The 18,371-nt window shown below is 52.8% G+C and overlaps 1 protein-coding gene across 1 annotated transcript in view; it reads left to right on the top strand.

Annotated features, from left to right (window-relative positions):
- Pebp4 (phosphatidylethanolamine binding protein 4) overlaps window positions 1-17,643 on the top strand; it is a 200,595-nt gene extending 182,952 nt beyond the window's left edge. The window contains exons 5-7 of the mRNA XM_037208418.1: window positions 4,267-4,312; window positions 6,602-6,715; window positions 17,410-17,643. Coding sequence (XP_037064313.1) covers window positions 4,267-4,312; window positions 6,602-6,715; window positions 17,410-17,495 — 246 coding nt within the window. The 3' untranslated portion in view covers window positions 17,496-17,643. The remainder of the gene's footprint in view (window positions 1-4,266; window positions 4,313-6,601; window positions 6,716-17,409) is intronic.
- The last annotated feature ends 728 nt before the right edge of the window (window positions 17,644-18,371 follow it).

Below are 18,371 nucleotides of genomic sequence, written 5' to 3'. Positions count from 1 at the left end.
CTCAGTGGACAGGGGGCCTTAGATCTGTGCGCCTCCATCTTCCCAGGGCTTCCTTGCACTTCCCCCAGTGACCAAGCCCCAGGGCAAGAGCAAACCACAGGATTAATTGACTGGAAGGCTTTTCCTCAGAGGAGGCACCATCTCCAGAGCTGGGTCTCCTCCAGGCTGGCATCTGGTGGCCTGGCAGCCACAGCCCCTGGGGATCCCGGAGCCCGGGAGCTGTCAATGCCTTCCCCTCGCTTAGCCCATGTTAATTGCAGAATACACAGATTGCTGGGTAGCACTTTCCAGTGTTGTGCCTTTCCTGGCTTCCTTTGCCACTTGGCAGCTTGCAGGCAGCTGTGCGAAACAGCAAGGAGCTTTCTCATTCGGTGCCAGGGTCGGGGAGTCTGGATTCCGTTTCCAGTTTCCTGTTGTTGTTGTTGTTGTTGTTGTTGTTGTTGTTTTGTTTGAGGGGGGCTGTCTTTCTTTGTTTTCTACCCAAGGACTGTCTGTTGCTCACTTCTCCTCCCACTCTCCCTTATCTCTCCTTTCAAATTTGGGGCTCTTTTTTGATGCCCTCCACTCTCCCTGAAATCAAAAAGCGAGACTTCCCCCTCTGCCAGAGGGAATCCCTAGTCAGGCAGAAGTGATTGCGTCCTCCGTGTAAATGGGAAGAGGTGGGTGAAGAGATTAAATCGTCTCCTGAGTGCTAGAGGAAATGTTCCATGATCCTCTACCTGGAGGTCAGGTGGCCCCAGGACCTGGAGCTTTGAGCCACCCCCCACCCCTTCACCCGCCAGCCCCCACCCCCACCCCTGTGGGTGACTAGTGGCCTGTAGGTAATTGCAGCAGAATGAGGCCAGAGCACCAGCAACTCTGCTGAGACCAGCAACAGTTAGGCCCCTTCCACACCCACCAGAGAGTCATGAAGCAAATCAAGAGCCTGAGCCTTTAGCTGGTGGGCTTTCTGAGCAGGGGAAGTGAGAGGCCTCGGGTAGAGCAGTGCACGAGTGTCCCCATAAGGAGAGGAAACAGAGAGTATAGATGAGAAGCAGGACTGACCCGGGGTAGCAAAGGAAGGGGAGCAACACCCAGACTGCCCACTGTGTGCAAGACATCCCAGGGGAACAACGATGGTGGGCTACAGCCCCTGCCCTGGAGACGCTGGAACCCCTCTGCTTCTGTCTGGTTGCATGGTCTACCACTCTCCATCTTCCCATGCAGGGAGTGTGCTGAGATCAGACAACAGAATAGTGCTCTGGAGAATCAGAACGTGAGTCAACAGTGGGAGAGACAGGTAGGCAGGCATGTGTGCATGCCTGCACACACAATCCACCACTACCACCACCACCACCACCACCACCAGAGCAGGTGGAGACAGCAGGTCGGGGGCCGCGGAGAAAGCTAAGGGTGTTGGGGGCTCTCAGTGGTCCCTGGTCTCTTGCAGGTTCTCCTTCAAAAGTGCAAGTGTGGTGTCTGTACCCCTCCGACTCCAAGTCCCTACCCACCCCCATCTAGGTCCCTCTTTGGCCCGGCCACTAGGGCCGAGCAGGCATTTCTCCAGATCCCTCTCATATTCTGCTGCTGAGTCCTGACCATCCTCCAGTGCCCCAGCTTTCCAAGCTGGATGTAGTTTTCTACCAAGATATTTTAGGCTGGGATTTCCATTGTTGCCACAGGCCTCCAGATACTATTTGGTTTGGTTTGGGTAAGCCCAACACTCCACACATGCTAAACACCCCCATTCTACTGAGCCACACCCTCACCCAATGCCTGTGTATTTAATAATGGATAACCGAAAACAATGCTTACCAGTGGAGCAATAGGGGTGTCAAGGTGTCCTGAAAAAGGCACAGGGCAGTAATATGGGTTAAAGGGCCTGAGCCATTGATCAGTCAGCCTCGGGAGTCCCAGGGTCCCTAACTTCCTGAACATTCTGGAGCTCTCCCACTCATTGCTCAAATGCCTTGGGACAACAGTTTGTTTAGCCTCTCTGGGCCCCCAATTTTCTCAGCTTTTAGAGTGTGGTTTCTTTACTGATGTTGATCCCATAGTAGGAATTTCAGCCCCTCCAGGACCAACCTGAGGAGAGATTATAGCCAAAGGACACTTAGCTACCCTCACCCAACCCAAGTTAAGTCACAGCTACTCTGTCCAGTTACTGCATATGGATCCACTGCCATCACGTTCTGCCCTTCCTGCCAGCAAGAGTGGCATCCATCTGTAGGATCAGCTTAGGCCACCCGGAGCACCTAAATGTCCCGAGCACCCAAGTGGAACACAGGTGTAGAGAGGTAGCAAGGGAGGCAGATAGGAAGGACAGACGGCCTGATTCTGAAAGCCTAACCCAAGGGTTTGCATCCAGTCTTTACTAAGCAGCCCTAGCGAGTAAGAAGATAGTCCCAAGGTCTGAGCAAGGCTTCAAGTCAGACTTTCCACATGGGCCCAGCTCTGATTCCACAACAGCACCTCCCTGACCCATATCACATTGTCTCAGCCCCCACCCTCCCTGCTTCCTTCCCTGCCCTCACTGGAGGAGAGAAGCCTCCTTACTGCTCTGGGTGGGACCCAAGCCCACGGGGGAATTGAAAAGAAACAGCCAACCTAGGTTGCTATTGTTTGGTTTAAACAAACCACTGGCTGGGCTGCCTTGGGGAGGAATGAGAGGGAGGCCAGAGAAGAGAGAGCTGCTGGGCTGGGCTCCCCTGCCTCCTCCCCATCTTGTTAGGGTAGTCAAGAGAGCTATTTTGGGAGAGTGCTTCTAGGCTTCCTTTGAGTCCCGACCTCCCCTTCTGGAAGGAGCAGACATTGAGGAGAAAAGCCTCCAGGTCCCAAAACCTCCTACCTTCACCCTACTCCCTCCTCAGCCTCGGCATCTCAGCTTCTGGTCACATCGGGGTCCGATGCCAGCCCCAGACAAGACCAGGCCCCAAAGTGGAGGAGCTGAGAGACCGCACTAAGAGAGGCTCCCGGCAGGCCACAGTGGGCATCAGTGGGCATCAGTGGGCATCAGTGGACATCAGTGCAAGGGCCTGCGTTTGAAGGCTACCCAGGTGCACCCGAGGCCGCAGGAATAGGGGAGGGAGGGGGAAGGAGGGAAGGAATAGAAGGAGTAGAAGAAAGAGAATAGGGAAAATCAGATGCAGTGGGCTTCGGGTGTAGATTCTGTCCTTCTAGCCTCCTGCCCTCCTCCTAGCTGAAGATGCCCTAGACCCTTAGAGTTGAGCCTCGAGAAGGGACACCCACAGTGAACAGTGGCACGCACAGCCTAAAGCCAGAGAGGTCAGATTCCTAACGCCCCTCCATCAGTGTCCCTTCTAGGTCCTAGAAAGGGCAATCAGCTAACCAGGGTACAGCCCTCACCGGCCCCAGACTCACTCTCCCCCCCCCCCCCACTCCTCCATCCTGCCTCCATTTTCAGGGAGCGAGAGGCATAGACTGCCCCAGGAAAGACTGGGTGGAAAGGGGGCCAGGGCACAGTTAGGTGTTGGCAGAATCAATTAAGAACTAAGCTAATCACCATCATTATGGCTATAAAACCCCACACCTAGGGCCCTCGGGGCTCCCTGGCATGGCCTGGGGCCCCCCCGAGCTGTGGCACAGACCCAGGGGCCTGGCTCCAGTCTCTTTCATCTAAGCACCCACCAGCCCTGCAAAAACAATAATTAGCACCCGCCTCCAGGAGCAACTCATTATCCCACAGACACTGAGTGGAAGGAAGGAGGGCAGAGGGAAGCGGAGAGAAACTGAGGCCAAAAAGACTGCCCGAAGCTGTGGCTAAGTCCACTCAGGCAGTCCACTCTCTCCCCTGACCTTGCTTGGCTTCCTTGCCTCCTAGGCTAAAGGGTCCAGAGGAAGCAGAGTCCTCCCTCCTATGAAGATGAGTTAACTAACCAGCCCCTCAGGACAGCCAGGCCAGGTACCCCAGGAACAGCTGCACCTTGCACCCAGTCTCAGGTGCAGATGGCGAGCCTAAGGAAGCCCTTTGGGAAGGTCTCCATCAGGATTCGCCTCAGAAGTCAGGCGTCTGTTCTCCGCCTCCGGGACACCTCCCGTCCCTTGACACCCAGCATCTTGTCTCCTCTCCCCTAGGCTCCCTGAAGTACCATTTTCCAACTCCAAAATCCTCTCCCAGAAGCAGCCACACCCCCCTTCCACCATCCCACTTCCAGAAAAAGGCCAGCTGCTGGGGGAGGGAGGGGAGCTGCTGAAGCGTGGCAAGAGTCAGCCTTTACCATCGCTGCCCGGGTAGTAATCGACAGTCTTTCCTATCTCTCCTTTTAGGGCGCTGACCTAAAAACTGGGACTATTCGGGGCAGTGTAATAACAGGTGAGTGGGCCCCTCCAGCATCCCGTCTCCAGCCAGGGCATTAATGACAGTCCTCAGAGTAACCGTGACACTAATTCACAATGTGCAAATACTAAATATCGCCTCCAGAGGTTACCTGTAGGCTAGGTCACTGACATCCAGGTCTGGTTGGTTGGTTGGTTTGAGTCAGGGTCTCATGTATTCCAAGGTGGCCTCAAATTCAACATAGCTCCTGCTTCTATCTCCTGAATCCCGGGATTGTAGCCATGCACCACCATGTTTGGTTTATGCCATGCTGGTGATGGAACCCGGGGGCTTCATGCATGCTAGGCAAGTACTCTACCAACTGAGTCATCTCCCCAGCCCCAAGGTCTACTTTTAAAGAAGCTGAGGCGGGAGCAGGAGTTCCCGCTACAAGGAAGGCAAGAAGCCAGCCAGCGGTCTAGCTGGATGGGGGCACTCACGACAAAATTTCCCAGACCCCTAGACCCCCATCCCCTTCCTTCTGAGGTCCCCACTCTTAAGGTGTACCTTGGATTCTATTTAAAGGGGATACTCAGATGGAGTGTTGACCACAGACAAAAGACTAAATCCAAACGGTCCCACACAGTCCGTGAAGCAGCATGGGCTGGCATCATGTAGGCCAATTCTAGCTCCACTTCCGGGGGCCCAGTCTCACTTCTCAACACCTCAGACTCCTCATAAAAATGGACCTACCTAACCAAGTCCTGGGTGGAAGGAAGCTGTCATTTATATACCTAGCCAACAGGTGGGGAACCAGAGGTTTTGAATGGAGGAGGTTCCTTCAGGAAAGCCCTAGTAAGAGGGGTAAGGGTAAATCCCCATCTCCCCTGAGATTAAATCCATAATTCTAATTTCAGGTTTGTCTTTTGGCCATAAAGAATGTACCCACCTCAAGGGCACTAGGTAACCCCCGAGCCCGCCAGCCCGGCCAGAAGCCACCTGTTACATCTGCCTTCCACATACCCACTGTACATGAAGCGACAGTCTTTTCACTCCCCAGGCCCAGAAGTCTTTCCTAGCCCTAGAAGTGTTCGAGAGGAATCCCCTGACTTCCCTACACTCCAAAGCTCCAAAGCAGCCTCGGAGCATTGGCATGCCATCACCTGCCCCCTTGTAGACCCCGAACTGCACAAACGAACACAGCTCTTGGCACAACCTGCTCTGTTCCATCAGAGCACGGCGCGAGCGCGCGCACACACACACACACACACACACACACACACACACACACACGCAATCTGATCTGCAACGGGAAAGATGAAGAGTCAGGAAATCCCCTGGCTCTTAGTATGCTGGGAAGTATACTATGAGAATACTTCCAACAGTGGCAAATAGTCAGTCCCTCGTGTGTTTCATGGTTAAGAGAGGAGAGGAGGAGGAGGAGGATGGCCACGAAGAACCAGTGTTCCCACCCACTAGCGTCCTCCTGGGAATTGTGCCTCCCCTCCCCACCCCCCAACACCCCTGACCCGGGAAGATTCTTGGCTCCAGCTTGTAGGTCCTCCCCAGAAAGGGAAGCAGGAGAGCAGACAAAGCAGTCTTGGAAGGAGTTCCGGCCTAGAAGGCCTAGGCCAGGCCCACCAAGTTCCCCGTTGCTACATAGGCAAAGAGGAAGGATACCTTCACTCTACAGTCTTAACCCCCCAAAACAGCCAGCCCCCAAGAGGGAGAATGAAAGGGAAGGAGCCCCCTCCCCTGAGCCCCGAGCTTCCTAGCTTCCACAGTGCCTGTGACCAAACCTTTTGAACCTGGTCCCACCCACCCTAGTAACCACTTCCAGATCCTCCCAGACCAGCCAAGAAGCTGGCTTCTTTAGGGATTGACTTCATGAGGAAATGATAAAAAGAAAAAAAAAATTTAATTAAAACACACTGCCAGACACACTCATAGGGGACGATGGGTTTCTCTTGAGGCAGGAAATCCATCAAGAGAGACTAACACGAAAGCTGGACACCACCAACTCCCATCCGCCCAGAATGGCCTGGGAGCCTCGAGTCTTCATGCCAACCCGAAGTTGCACTACCAACAACAGCACACCTACCTATCCCAAACAGACACCTTAAATACAGACACTGAAGGGGATCCCACCAAACCTAAGTCCAGATGGGGGAGGGAGGGGCGCAGTAGGTCCCACGTCATTCGGGTAACCCTAGGAAGGTCACCAGGGATGGAAAAACACAGATGATACTTTTTTTTAAGAGCAGCCAGGAGATGCTGTAAGCAGTAACCCCACCCTGGGTAGCATGGTGGTGAACCCACCTGTGTCTCTTATCCTTTTCTCTACAGACTACGGGCCTCCAACCCCCCCACCGACCACTGGCTTACACCGCTACCAGTTCTTCGTCTTTCTTCAGGGAACTTCAACCATCCCTGCCCCCCCCAAACAGAATGGAGATCGAGGTGAGGCCTTCCGGACCTTCACACTGAAGCTAGGATGAATTCTGGGGCAAAACTCAAGTTGTGTGTCTTTACGGGCAAGTCAGAACTTCCATTTCCATCCAAGAGCCTTGGAGGCTGGGGTCAAATGGTAGTACTTCTTGGGAGTGAACTGATTGGGATGAATGTCCTAAAGGAGGTGTTGGGCTCAGATGCTGTCTCCCAGAAGTAAACACAGCAGCCAAGGAGAGCCCCCAAAACTTTGCATGGCATGTCCAGGCAACCACCCTACAACACCTCAGCAGGTAATTGTGCCCTATAATTGAGGCCAATCTGGGCAAGAGTACCCTGGAATGCCACCCTGCTGGTCTGTCTTCATTAGTGGTTAATTGCCTGGTCGGCCTTGCCATCTCAGTGATGGGGCAAAGATGTCCCCAGCCACACCCTTCCCCCCCTCCCCCACCTTCTCTGAGCAATCCTCCTCAGACATAGGAGAGGACACATTTCCACAGCCTTCCCGTGGCTAACCTGCCGGTTTGGCCTCGGTCATCACGACAACGGGGCTGGAAAGTTTCCCCAGACAGACTGCAGGTAGGTCACTGTGCGAGCCTTAGAGTTCTCTTTGGGAAACCGGGCATACAGTGATCCCTGTGTGCTCTGTCATCTCCCGGGTTCAGGAAAAGGGAAGGTCCTGTAGAAGTCACAGGTGGCAGTGTAAGGGTGCATAAACACACATGCCCCAGGCTGTGCCAAGGCGAGTGAGAAGGCAGATGTGGGCAGCCGTTTCCTCTCCCCCAGTGACCCCAGCTCACCTCCACCCACTGGGAAACGGGCACAGGTATTGTCACATCGCCTGTGCCCGAGGCTCCAGAGGTAAGGAGCTGAAGCCCAGAAAGGGACTGGCATGCTGGTGGAGCCCTTTCGATGTGTGCCCAGCAGGGGCCATCCATCACAAAGGACTCGGCCCCTGGGGCCAAGATGGTGCCACTTTTTGACCCATGAACCCCCCCCCCAGGTGCCTTCAGTCCCTTGCTGCCCGTGCAAGTCTGTTTTAAAGAGCTCTGTCAAGGACACACTTTTAAATCTGGAGAGCAAGCACAAAGAAAGGGAAAAAAGAATGCATCTTGACCAGACCAGAGCAAGTTTCGAGTTTCCCCAGCTTCCTGAGTACCCATCTCGCCAAAATGACAGGAAGCCGCCGCCACCGAGGCTCTGTAGCTAAAGCTGCAAGGTGCCAGGAACTAACGCCCTCCACACAGTTCCTGCCCATTCTATGAGACTCTTGTAGGACAAGGCAGTGCCTCAGCACTCAGCCTGGCCTCAGCACTCGACCTTGGACTCCAGGAGGAAAATGCTCAGGAGAGGCTCACACTGAGAAGCTGGCTTTCTCCTGACAGGATGGAAGTGGAGAAGAGTATTAGAGGATGCCAGAAAGAATGGTGACTGGGGCAGGAGAGGAAGGGGGTGGTGTGTGCCCAAGACGTTGCCTTGATCTGCTGAAACAAGGCTCCAGAGATGTGACTTAGGCTCACATCCATGAAACGCAGTGACTCGAGTGCTCAGCGGAGGCTGCCTCCCCTCCCAGGACAGACAGCAAGGCAAGAAAACTGCAAATCTATGAGGCCTGAAACCATTGTTAACCACTCTGGATCTTTACCAGAACCAGCATCCATACGTACACACACTCACACTTGCTCCTGGCATGCATCTGAGCAGAAGAAGGCTCCTATAGTTTTCTTTGCTGCCAAAGGTTCTGGCCCTACCATGGGGGGGACCTTCCACGTGCCTAGCCTTGTGCCAAGAAGAAACAGTCCCAGAGCCCACAGGATTTTCCCTGCCCTCAAGGAGCTGACAGTCTAGTTTGGAACTGATTAAATAACAGTGCAGAACGGCTTATGATTAAGTCCTTAATTGCGTTGTTCTGACTCTGAGGACATAATAGTGCCATGTGGACTGTGAGTGGATCTTGTCCCTTCCTGGGTTTTTTTTTTTTTCTCTTCATGATAGCACCCCTCTTTGTCCAGGTAGGGAATCAAAGTGTTTTACTGTAGGGTGAGGAAATCTTGCTTCCACTCTCCAGCTGGTGATAATCTCTCAGGCCCTCAACTTCCTCTCTAGAAAGATGAGGTGCTCACTGGCATCCAACCTACAGACATCTTGCCCTGGGGCTTCCTGGAGGAGTGGAATATAGATCAGGCCTTGTAGAAGATCTGGACTCTTGAGTGGAGGAGGTTGTAGAAACTAGAGATACAAAGTTGGTTGGGTATTGTTGTTGTTGTTGTTGTTGTTGTTGTTTTCAAGTAAGAAAATAGGGAGCAAGCCAGGCAGTGGTGGCACACACCTTTAATCCCAACACTTGAGAGGCAGAGGCAGGTGGATCTCTGAGTTCGAGGCCAGACTGGTCTACAAAGCAGTTCCAGGATAGCCAGGGCTGTTACACAGAGAAACCTTATCTTAAAAACCAAAACAGGCAGTAGGTGAGCACGCTTAATCAGCATCGGAGGCAGAGTCAGCGGATCTTGTAGATCGAGCAGCCTGGCTACAAGTGAGCTCCAGAAAGCGCAAAGCTACACAGAGAAACCCTGTCTCCAAAAAAAAAAAAAAAAAAAAACAGACAGACAGATAGATAGATAGATAGATAGATAGATAGATAGATAGATAGATAAAAAGAAAGAAGGAAAATCGGAGCAAACAGAGGAACGGGCTACCAGAAATGTGGCATTAGTGGGTAGACCACAAGAAGCCAGTGGAGATCGTTTGTGGGAGATGAAGCACATGAAAGTGACTCTCTAGAAACAAGTCATCTGAATAACCAGAGAGAACCGGGCAGGAGGCCCCCAGAGGAGTGCTGATGCGAGACAGTGAGAGGTCAGGAGAGATGGGCCCAGGGCGATTGCCAAAGCAGCGACTGTTGTGGTCCTTGCATAACTCAGAGTGTTGAGAGCCTGGTGCACGCTGCCCTACCTGACAGTGCTTCGGAACTCACAGAGCCCTAGGCGAAACCAACACTCAGGTCAGGGCACAGAGCCCTGCCAAGGAACACAGGCCCCAGGTCTTGCCCAGATCTCGCTTTCTGCCCATAGGATTAGCGCTATGAGAGATGTAGGTATGCTAGAACCAGATGCTGTGTCCCCCAGGGTGAACAGGCAAGGGCAGGCTGAAGGGGAAAGGTGAAGAAGCTATAGGAGTTAGGCAAAGGGACATCAAAGAAGAAAGCTGGCTGAGCCCATTAGCTAGACAATTATAAATGTTTGCAAAGCAGTTTTGAAACTAAAGTAACCTAAAGGTCCCCAGTGTGACGCAGTGTACAGTTCACTAAAAAAAAAATGAATGAATGAATAAATAAATAAATGTATAGCCAATTGTGTTCTATTCCTATTCAGGGCCTTGTCCTCTTGGGGACTCATTTTTAGGTGACAGGCTGACTGTGGCAATGGATTGCCACTGAAACCTGACATGACTGGTAACGAGTGGCAGGGGGCGTTGTTCAAAGCGAAGAGGGTGAAACCCTCCTCAAGATTCTGCTCTGTCCCGTGACTCAGGACAGACACATGTACTCAGAGCATAAGGACATCTTGGCATGCAAGCTCTCTCAATCATCGTGTGACCTTGCACCTCACACCCCCTACCCCTCGGTTCCTACCTCCTCAAAATGGGACGGATTAGTCTACAGTGGATGGACCTGGAACTGATTTCCTGTGTTCCTCTTTCCTGTGCTCTGCCACACAAATGAGAGCGTTGACCAGACTTGACTGAAGGGGCCGACTCCGGACATTCCTAAGTGGGGTTTCCACAGGGAGGACCTAGAGGGGTTTCAGCCACCCTGATCTAGTGAGGAAGTCCTGTGGTGCCATGATGCCACGCCTGTGCCACAGCCCGTCTTTCTTGTCATGTCCGAGGGCATTGGGCATAATGCCCTCGGCACTTCCTGGGACAATGCCTCATGATGAGTTGTGCACAACATCGTGCCCCGTGCATGGGACAAAATAGAACTGCAAGTCTCTGTTCCCTTGGGTGTGTGTGCCACCCTGGTGCAGCCTGAGAACTGGAGCACACAGAATACTTTGGAGAAGGTATCCAAACATCAAGTACCATTAGGTCCCTGAAGCCATGACCTCTGACAAGGGAGGGTCATATTTTACTGGCATCATCCTAAAGGCCATGCTTTGCCCAGACTTGGCGCTAGAGGCGACTCTGGCCTAGGATGTACTGGACTTTCACTCTCTGCTTCCCGGTGTACTGCCCCTGTCCTGCCTACATGCACGCATGTGCGCGTGCACTCTAAACACGGCCTCAGCTCATCTGTGATTCTCCATGGTTTTTTCCCTACACGTCTTTGCTAGCAGCAGCCTTGGCCTCGATATTTCCATTTCTATCTTCTAGAGGAACCAACTGATCCCATAGCGGCGCCTCCTCCCAACCCCGACAATACACAGATTCCTAGGAGCCTCACCTGTTGCCAGAACAACTGGCTCACCCATCCCTGTCTGCCAGTCTAGATGGGCCAAGAGTCCCGTCCCCCCGCCCCGCTGCAAGTCTGGACAGTTCCTCAGTGTGCTGTCCCCTCTCAGCTCAGCCTTGCCCCCACTCTTCTGGTAGTGCCCCCTTCACTGTGTCCGCTCTCCTGGTGTCCTATTGTGCTCAGGCATCTGCCTGGGTCTCCTCATGTTAGTAAATACTGCTCTACTCACGTCCATCCTGCTTCCATCATGACACTAGAGATTCCTTGAGAGAAGAGGTCCTTCCTTCCTTCCTTCATCTGTCACTTCGCCAAGCCTACTGTGGCCTTTCAGTCACCAAGTGTATGTGTGTGTGTGTGTGTGTGTGTGTGTGTGTGTGTGTGTGTGTGTGTGATGTTACACCCACAGGCACACACTTGCAAGCCATTCACACACAGATCTGCACGTTCTCACACCCCCACGTTCACATACACACCATGTCAACATCCTTCAACACCTGAAGAGGCAGCCGCCTCTGCGAGCACTCATGCCTTCAGATGGCAACCTCTACATCCACGCCCCTCCCTGTCCAACCCCAGGCCAGCAGGGCTGCCTCTCTGCCAGCTGCCCAGTACCCCGTGACATTTTCCTTCGCCCCGCCATATCAGGAGGCAGGGTGGTGACTGACATCCCCTGAGTGACCGAGGAAAATTAAAGTCCCTGAACTTCAAACAAAGGATCCACAGCTAGCAGCAGCAGGCCAACCTTCTCCTGGCAGATGGCTCTTACCACTGGTACCAAGACACTCAACACTGCTCTCCCTCCACACCACCAGATTCCTGGGCTCTGGTGCAGGGACAGACAGGAAGCAACTGCATCTTGTCCTGAGCCTGAAGGTGGTCATCTTATGCAATGGCACCTTCCTGCCATTGGCTAAGCCTCAGACTCCTGAAGAGCTACAGTCCGCACTATGCTACCTCTAAGCCACTGGCCCTCCATTGCCACAGGCCAGCCACGTGCTCCTCTTGTGGGGGGGGGGGACATAGAAGAGAGTAGAGGAAGGACTTGGCAGTCATTTGCAAGTAGCAACACCTGGCTGGGATCTGTGGAGTATCTGTGGGTCTCATGATCTATGTTCTGTGATATGACGGATGCCATGCCACTACCTGCTCCAGACGCCACTCAAAGGCCACAAGTCCAGGATGGGGCCACTGTGAGAGTCACCACCCCAGGGACCTTCAGTGGGAAAGCTCACTTGCCACCAAATGGGATGAAAATGGCAAGCAGGGATGGCTAAGGTTTGAAGCTAGACAGCTGTAAAGTGCTCCCCAGCACACAGACATCTGGATCCCGGGGTCAACAAGGAGGAACAGGCATGGGCCTGCCATACAATGGCTTCTAAGTCTTGCTTATGGGTCCGAACACCTGCAGAACAACCTGGGTGAGTGAGGCAGGACCACTGTGGGGCCACAGGCATGAAGGCAACAGAGCCCCAAAGCAAAAGCAGGGTGACATTGGGGAACTAGGCTAGGAGGGACCCCATAAGCCTGTAGGCAAAAGCTAAAGCTCAGAGGAAGTTGGGAGGTATGAAGGGAAGAGGACCCAAGAAAAAAAGGAGGTCATAGCTGGAGAAGAGCCCCACCCTCAAACTACTGCCCTCCAGCACATAGACACAGACAGACACAAACACACACACACACACACACACACAGGGCCCACTGCAGAACAGCTCAACCCAACCCCCCATGACCTCCCACAGTGGTTCACCTGGCCTGGCCCCAGAATCCCCCAGGGCCGAGCCCCTGATCGCATCCCACTGTGGCTTGTGTGGCAGACAGCTCTCTTTTGCTTTCCTAGGGCAACCCCACCCACCTGGCAAAAGCCTGGTACCTCTGGGTCCCTGGCAGGCACCCAGCTGGGAACATCCGAGGCAGCGCACAGCCAGGCACCCTGTCCAGGGACTACCTGAAATTTCTGTAGACTGTAGGTAGATCTTTTGGAGAAATGTACACCAGCAAGGCGAAACATCGACCCTTCAAAGCAAAAGAGGACATGTAGATCATGGAGAACCCACAGATAACTCCCAAATTTCTGCAGCCAGCCATTACTACCACTAAATACAGGAACTGGCGGGAGCTAACCTGGCCCGAAAACCCAGCCCACTGAATTCCTTCATCTCTCCCCTTTCCCCATCACGGCCCTCGGCTACAAGATGGAAGGAAGCCCCAGTGGCCCCTGGCTGAACAATGAGAAATCCTCTCATTCCCCTCCAGCTCTCCTGGGTTCTCTTCTACAGAGGGTAGAGCCTCCCTCCTGCCCATATGGACCAAGTCCCAGGTCCCAGTGGTCCCTCTGTCCCAAAGCCTCTCGAGCCAGCGGGATCAGCCACTCAGCAAATACTTCTCCAGAAGTAATTGGATGTGATGGAACGAGGGCTTTTCAGCTCCCGAGCGAAAGTCTCTGGATGTCATTTAATGGCACAAAAAAAAATAAAAGGCTCAGGCCTCCCGCCTACCACTGCCAGGACATCATTAATCTCCGTGGAAGGCATCAGCGCTTCCATCGCTACATCCAGCCCCGGCGAGCCAAACAAATTACAGACCTGAGCCGGGCTCTCCATGGGGTAGTTATTAGGCTGGACTTGAATATGTGCTCTTTCCTTTAGCGCCGCCATCCCCTGCTCTCCCAAAAGGGAGAGTAGAGCGAGGCCAAGGCCAGGGAAGAGGCGAGACACCTTGGTTAGGCACAAGTCGCCTGCCTTGGGGGGCTCAGGCAGCTAAGAGCCGGGTACCTAGGTCCCTGGATGGATTGCCTGGGGCAGGAGGCGAAAGTCAATAGCTGAGAGAACCTGGTCTTCGCTTCCTTATTTTACCTGAGTGGGCGCTGCCTCCCCAGCCTCCTGACCCCACATCCCTACGCTGAAAGGGCCAAATGGTCTTTCACCGAAGCAGGGTTAGGCATCCCTGACCTGTGATATTTGGGAATCTGAAAAGTGGGCTTGCTGTAGGGACTGTGAGCATCAGTCAGGAGCCAGCTACAAAGCCGTGCTACTAGACAAGGCCTCCCGGACCAAGACTGGGTGGTTTTTAATCCAGTGTTAATTAGGTAATATTAGAAATTCACTGAGGCCAGGAATGAAGCTAGGTAAAGAGATAAAGCAGCTCCCACCACCTATGCCTGAGAGAGGCCCAGGGAGACCCTGCCAGGGTTACATAAATGGGGTGGACCAACTCTAGGAGATGAACTGTCAATCTCATCCCCCTGAGGCCTGCCAAGGATAGGCACGCACAGCTGCCACTCGCGAATCACAAACGCCAGCCCTGTGGACTCGGGACCTAAGAGGGAGAAAGTGACCATCAACATCTACCACCAAGGCCGCTCCAAACCCGCTGGCCATGGCATTCCCTGGGAGTGAAACTCAGAGGAGTGGTCCCTCTCCTGGATGCTGAAGAGAGGATCCTTCATCTCCCAGAACCCTGGTGCCTAGTGTAAGGCTAGGCCGTAGAGTGTGGCTCGAATTCCTCCAGGCTTTAGATGTGTTCCTCATGCTCCCCTCGCCCCCTTCCACGACCAAGTCAACATCAGCACCTCGGCCAACCTCTTCTCCGCCAGCTCTTAGCAGAAGCAGTGGCCTCTTAGCAGAGCTCCTGTAGGATGCTTCTGTAGGATGAAAGGAGCGCCCCTAAGGCAGCGCAGAGACTGAGCTGCATACGATCTGTGTGGCTCTGCCCCTGTGGGAGTGCCAGCCCCTGTGTGGCTCCCTCCAGGCGACCCAGGATATAAACACCAGAGGCTGCCTCCTCCTGGAAGCCCCTGACAGTGCACTGACCACCCTGCCCTGTGCCAAGAAGAATCCAGGGTAGTGGTCCCGCCCTCTTCCTGCAGCTTGGAGACAGACCAGTGCCATACAGGAAGGGGCTTTCCTCTGAGCAGTGACCACAGAAGCCACAGCTCTCCATTTCTCCCCACATGCCCCCGAGGGCCTGACTCACCCCTCTTCCTTCTAGAACTTGCTCTGGGTCAGTTCCTCCTGCCCTCTGTGGCAGGAAACAAGTGGGGGTGTATAAGGAGTCCTCTGCTGAGCCAAAGGAAGAGCCAGCAGGAGATTAGGCCAGGTCCTGGCTTTGTGGAGCTGCTGCCCAAATTGCTGAGAACCACAAGGTTGTTAAAAATATGGCTAGAACAAGCCTAAGTGTTTCAGGGCACTCTGAGCTCACACCAAAGACAGGGTTTGGCCAGCTCTATGTGAGGGGAGTCAGGCCTCTCTCGGGACATAGGGGATTTCTTTCCACCAGCTTACTCTGATCTCGTGATGGGTTTCAATTCCCTCATTGCCACCCAGGCTCCTTCCTGTCATACTCAGTGAGGAAAGGAGAAAGCTACCTTGTCCCCTCATACCTGCCATACACTACTTCACCCAAGATCCCTTCTCTGGCACACACACACACACACACACACACACATACACACACACACACAGGTAGTGGGGGAGGCATGCATGCACATACATACAGAGACCTACCTGCATGTGTTTTCCAAGGGTCAGATGACCAAAATTTCTTTCCAGCCAGCCTGGCCCCCTTGGGGGTCCAGGAGTTCTCACCAGGCACAATGTACACAAAAGAACAGTGACACAAAGCCACACCACGGATTTGCCCAGTGTGGTCAGAACCTATCTACAGGCCAAGCTGGCAGAATCTCAGCCGCCTGTTCCCAAGACAGTTGCCTAAGCTCTAACCCTTGAGGCTGAGTCAAATGTGCAGTTACTGAATAGGGTTGAAGGAACCTCAAAAGGCTTTGTATCCCCATCCTGCCCTGCCCCCCTCCAATCCCATCTGTGAGCTGGAACAATCACAATCCTCCACATTAGAAGTGACGTGAAGTAATGTGCATGCCGCTCCTGTGATAACACCTGACTCCTAGCAAACGCCACCGGGTGCACACTCAACATTACCGTCTTTTGGGAGTTGGTGTTACCAAAATGTGCCAGTCCTTCAGAAGGTCTCTGAAACATGAGCCTTACCTGGTGTGGGGAGGGGATAAGTTGAGGGGGAAACACGGGTGGGCTTGATCTCAGTCTCGTTGTAAAAGCGGCTGTGGGTATAACTGGGGGCCACCAGCGGTCTATGCTCTGCAGGGACTTCCAGGCTGCCGACCTCACGTGGACGCTCTTCCCTCTGGATCCCAGTGACAGCTGGCGTCCACAAACCATGGCATATTGGCCACCACCTATCTGTGCTCTGGGCGAGGCCTTCTTTGGGTATTCTCCCACCCAAGAAAGATTTCTAGAGTTAGCCTCTCCCCTAAGAGAATAAAACACTGTAGGACACATGTGAATTACAGTTACCCAAATAAAGAGGAGAAGATTAAAAATCAGCGTAAGTACACTCCATGAAGTAGGTGGGGAAGGTATATGACAAATTACTTGTTATCTGAAGTCCAAACCCACCAGTGCTTCCTGAACTCTCCTGGCAACCCTCTAGCCAGGCAGGGTGCTTGAAGCTCGGGATTTGGGAAAGAAGCATGGGAACATACCTCCAACCACTTCTCTTGACTTTCTCCAGAGCCTGGAGCTGTACGCTTATTTCCCTGCCACAACACCCCTTTGCTCTCCTCACAGAAGGTACACCTTGTTGGGCTGACACCCCCCCCCAAGGAAGTCACCCCTCTGACCTAGGCACTGACTAGGATTCTCCAGTCCCAGGCAGGGAACATGTCTCCCACACTTGATCCCTGTCGAGGATCTAAGTGTAACCTTTCTCCCTGCACCTCAAGGAGGAGCCATGTTTTGTGAGGTGCTTGGGGCTCTGGGGGGAAAAAACTATAAGAACAGCAATCTCGGCCCCAACAGCTAGGGTGAGCAGGTGTGATGAGAAGTATCCACGCCTTTGTCATGTCAGAAGTTAGAAGACATTCAAGAAGAAGGGGTGGGAAGATCAATATCCATCTGATGATACTCTCTACTTGGAGTGAGATGGCAGAAATGTATATTAAATAAAAGGCCCGGGGGAAGGAAGCCCAAGGTGGCTTTAACTCACTGAGCCGTGTTATTATCACCCTCTAACAAACAGGCCTCTATCTCTGTCATGTGTGAGGGGCTCTACAAACATCCAGACCCCCCCTAAATCTAGGGCTCAGAAGATTTCCCATGCAGTATGTATTCCCTAGCTCAGTGACCAAGGGTAACTCTGTCCCCTCAGAGCTGACCTCTTCCTGTCAGGCCATTTTAAGTCCGTGGTTATCCCTTACTGTCTCTCTGTGGTCTGTCTGTCTTTCTAGGTGCTTGGGAAATGGACGATTTTCTGCGGAACTACCGGCTGCCACAGGCTGTAACAAGCACCCAGTTCATGACTGAGTATGAATGAACGAGGCCAAAGGCAAATTTAGTGAAAGATAACTGTTCACTAAGCTACAAACTGTACCTTCCAGGTGTGTGCCCATGTCATGTAATCCACTACAGATGGTCTGGGGTCAGAATCTCCTCTTGGTATCTTCCAAATTAAAAAAAAAAAAGGGAAAAAAGTCACCCAGAACTTAATAATTCACTTTCTTGTAGTCAAAAGTTTTCTCCAGTCCTGCCCAGCCCAGTGGTCAGACAAATTTCTCCCACCCACAATCCCGCAACCACTCAGACCCAAGTAAACACACAGAGGATTATATTATTTAAAATTGTATGGCCTATGGAAGGCCTCTTGCTAGCTAGCTAGCTCTTATAGTTTAACTCAACCCATAACTATTAACCTATGTATTACCACATGTTCCATGGATTTACCGGTCTGCTGGCATGTTGCTCCTTGGATGGCAGGCTGGCCTCTCCCTAGACTCTACCTTTCTCTTTCCTGTCTCTCTCCTTGAATTTCCTACCTGCCTCTAAGCTGCCTTGACATAGGCCAAAGCAGCTAATTTATTAACCAATGGGAACAACATATATTCACAACGTACAGAAAGACATCCCCCAGAAAACTTTCGACTACACTTTCTAGCCTGTATTCCTTTGAAGATTAACAAGGGAAGGGCTGGGCAGATGGCTCAGTCAAGAGCTTGTCTTGTGAGCATTAGGAACTGCATTGGGATATCCAGAAGCCATGGGAAAAAGCCCAGTAATGGGAAAAATGAGAATCAGATGCAAACAGATTCCCCAAAGCTCACTAGCCAATAGCCTAGGCTACTTGACCAATATCCAGGCCAATAAGAGACTGTCTTAGTTGGTCAGTGGTGGCCCATACCTTTAATCCCAGCAC

The sequence above is a fragment of the Peromyscus leucopus genome, chromosome 9, assembly GCF_004664715.2.
Source record: "Peromyscus leucopus breed LL Stock chromosome 9, UCI_PerLeu_2.1, whole genome shotgun sequence".
NCBI classification, from domain to species: domain Eukaryota; kingdom Metazoa; phylum Chordata; class Mammalia; order Rodentia; family Cricetidae; genus Peromyscus; species Peromyscus leucopus.
The sequence above is the reverse complement of the archived record's forward strand: the minus strand, read 5'-3'. Positions and strand labels throughout refer to the sequence as shown.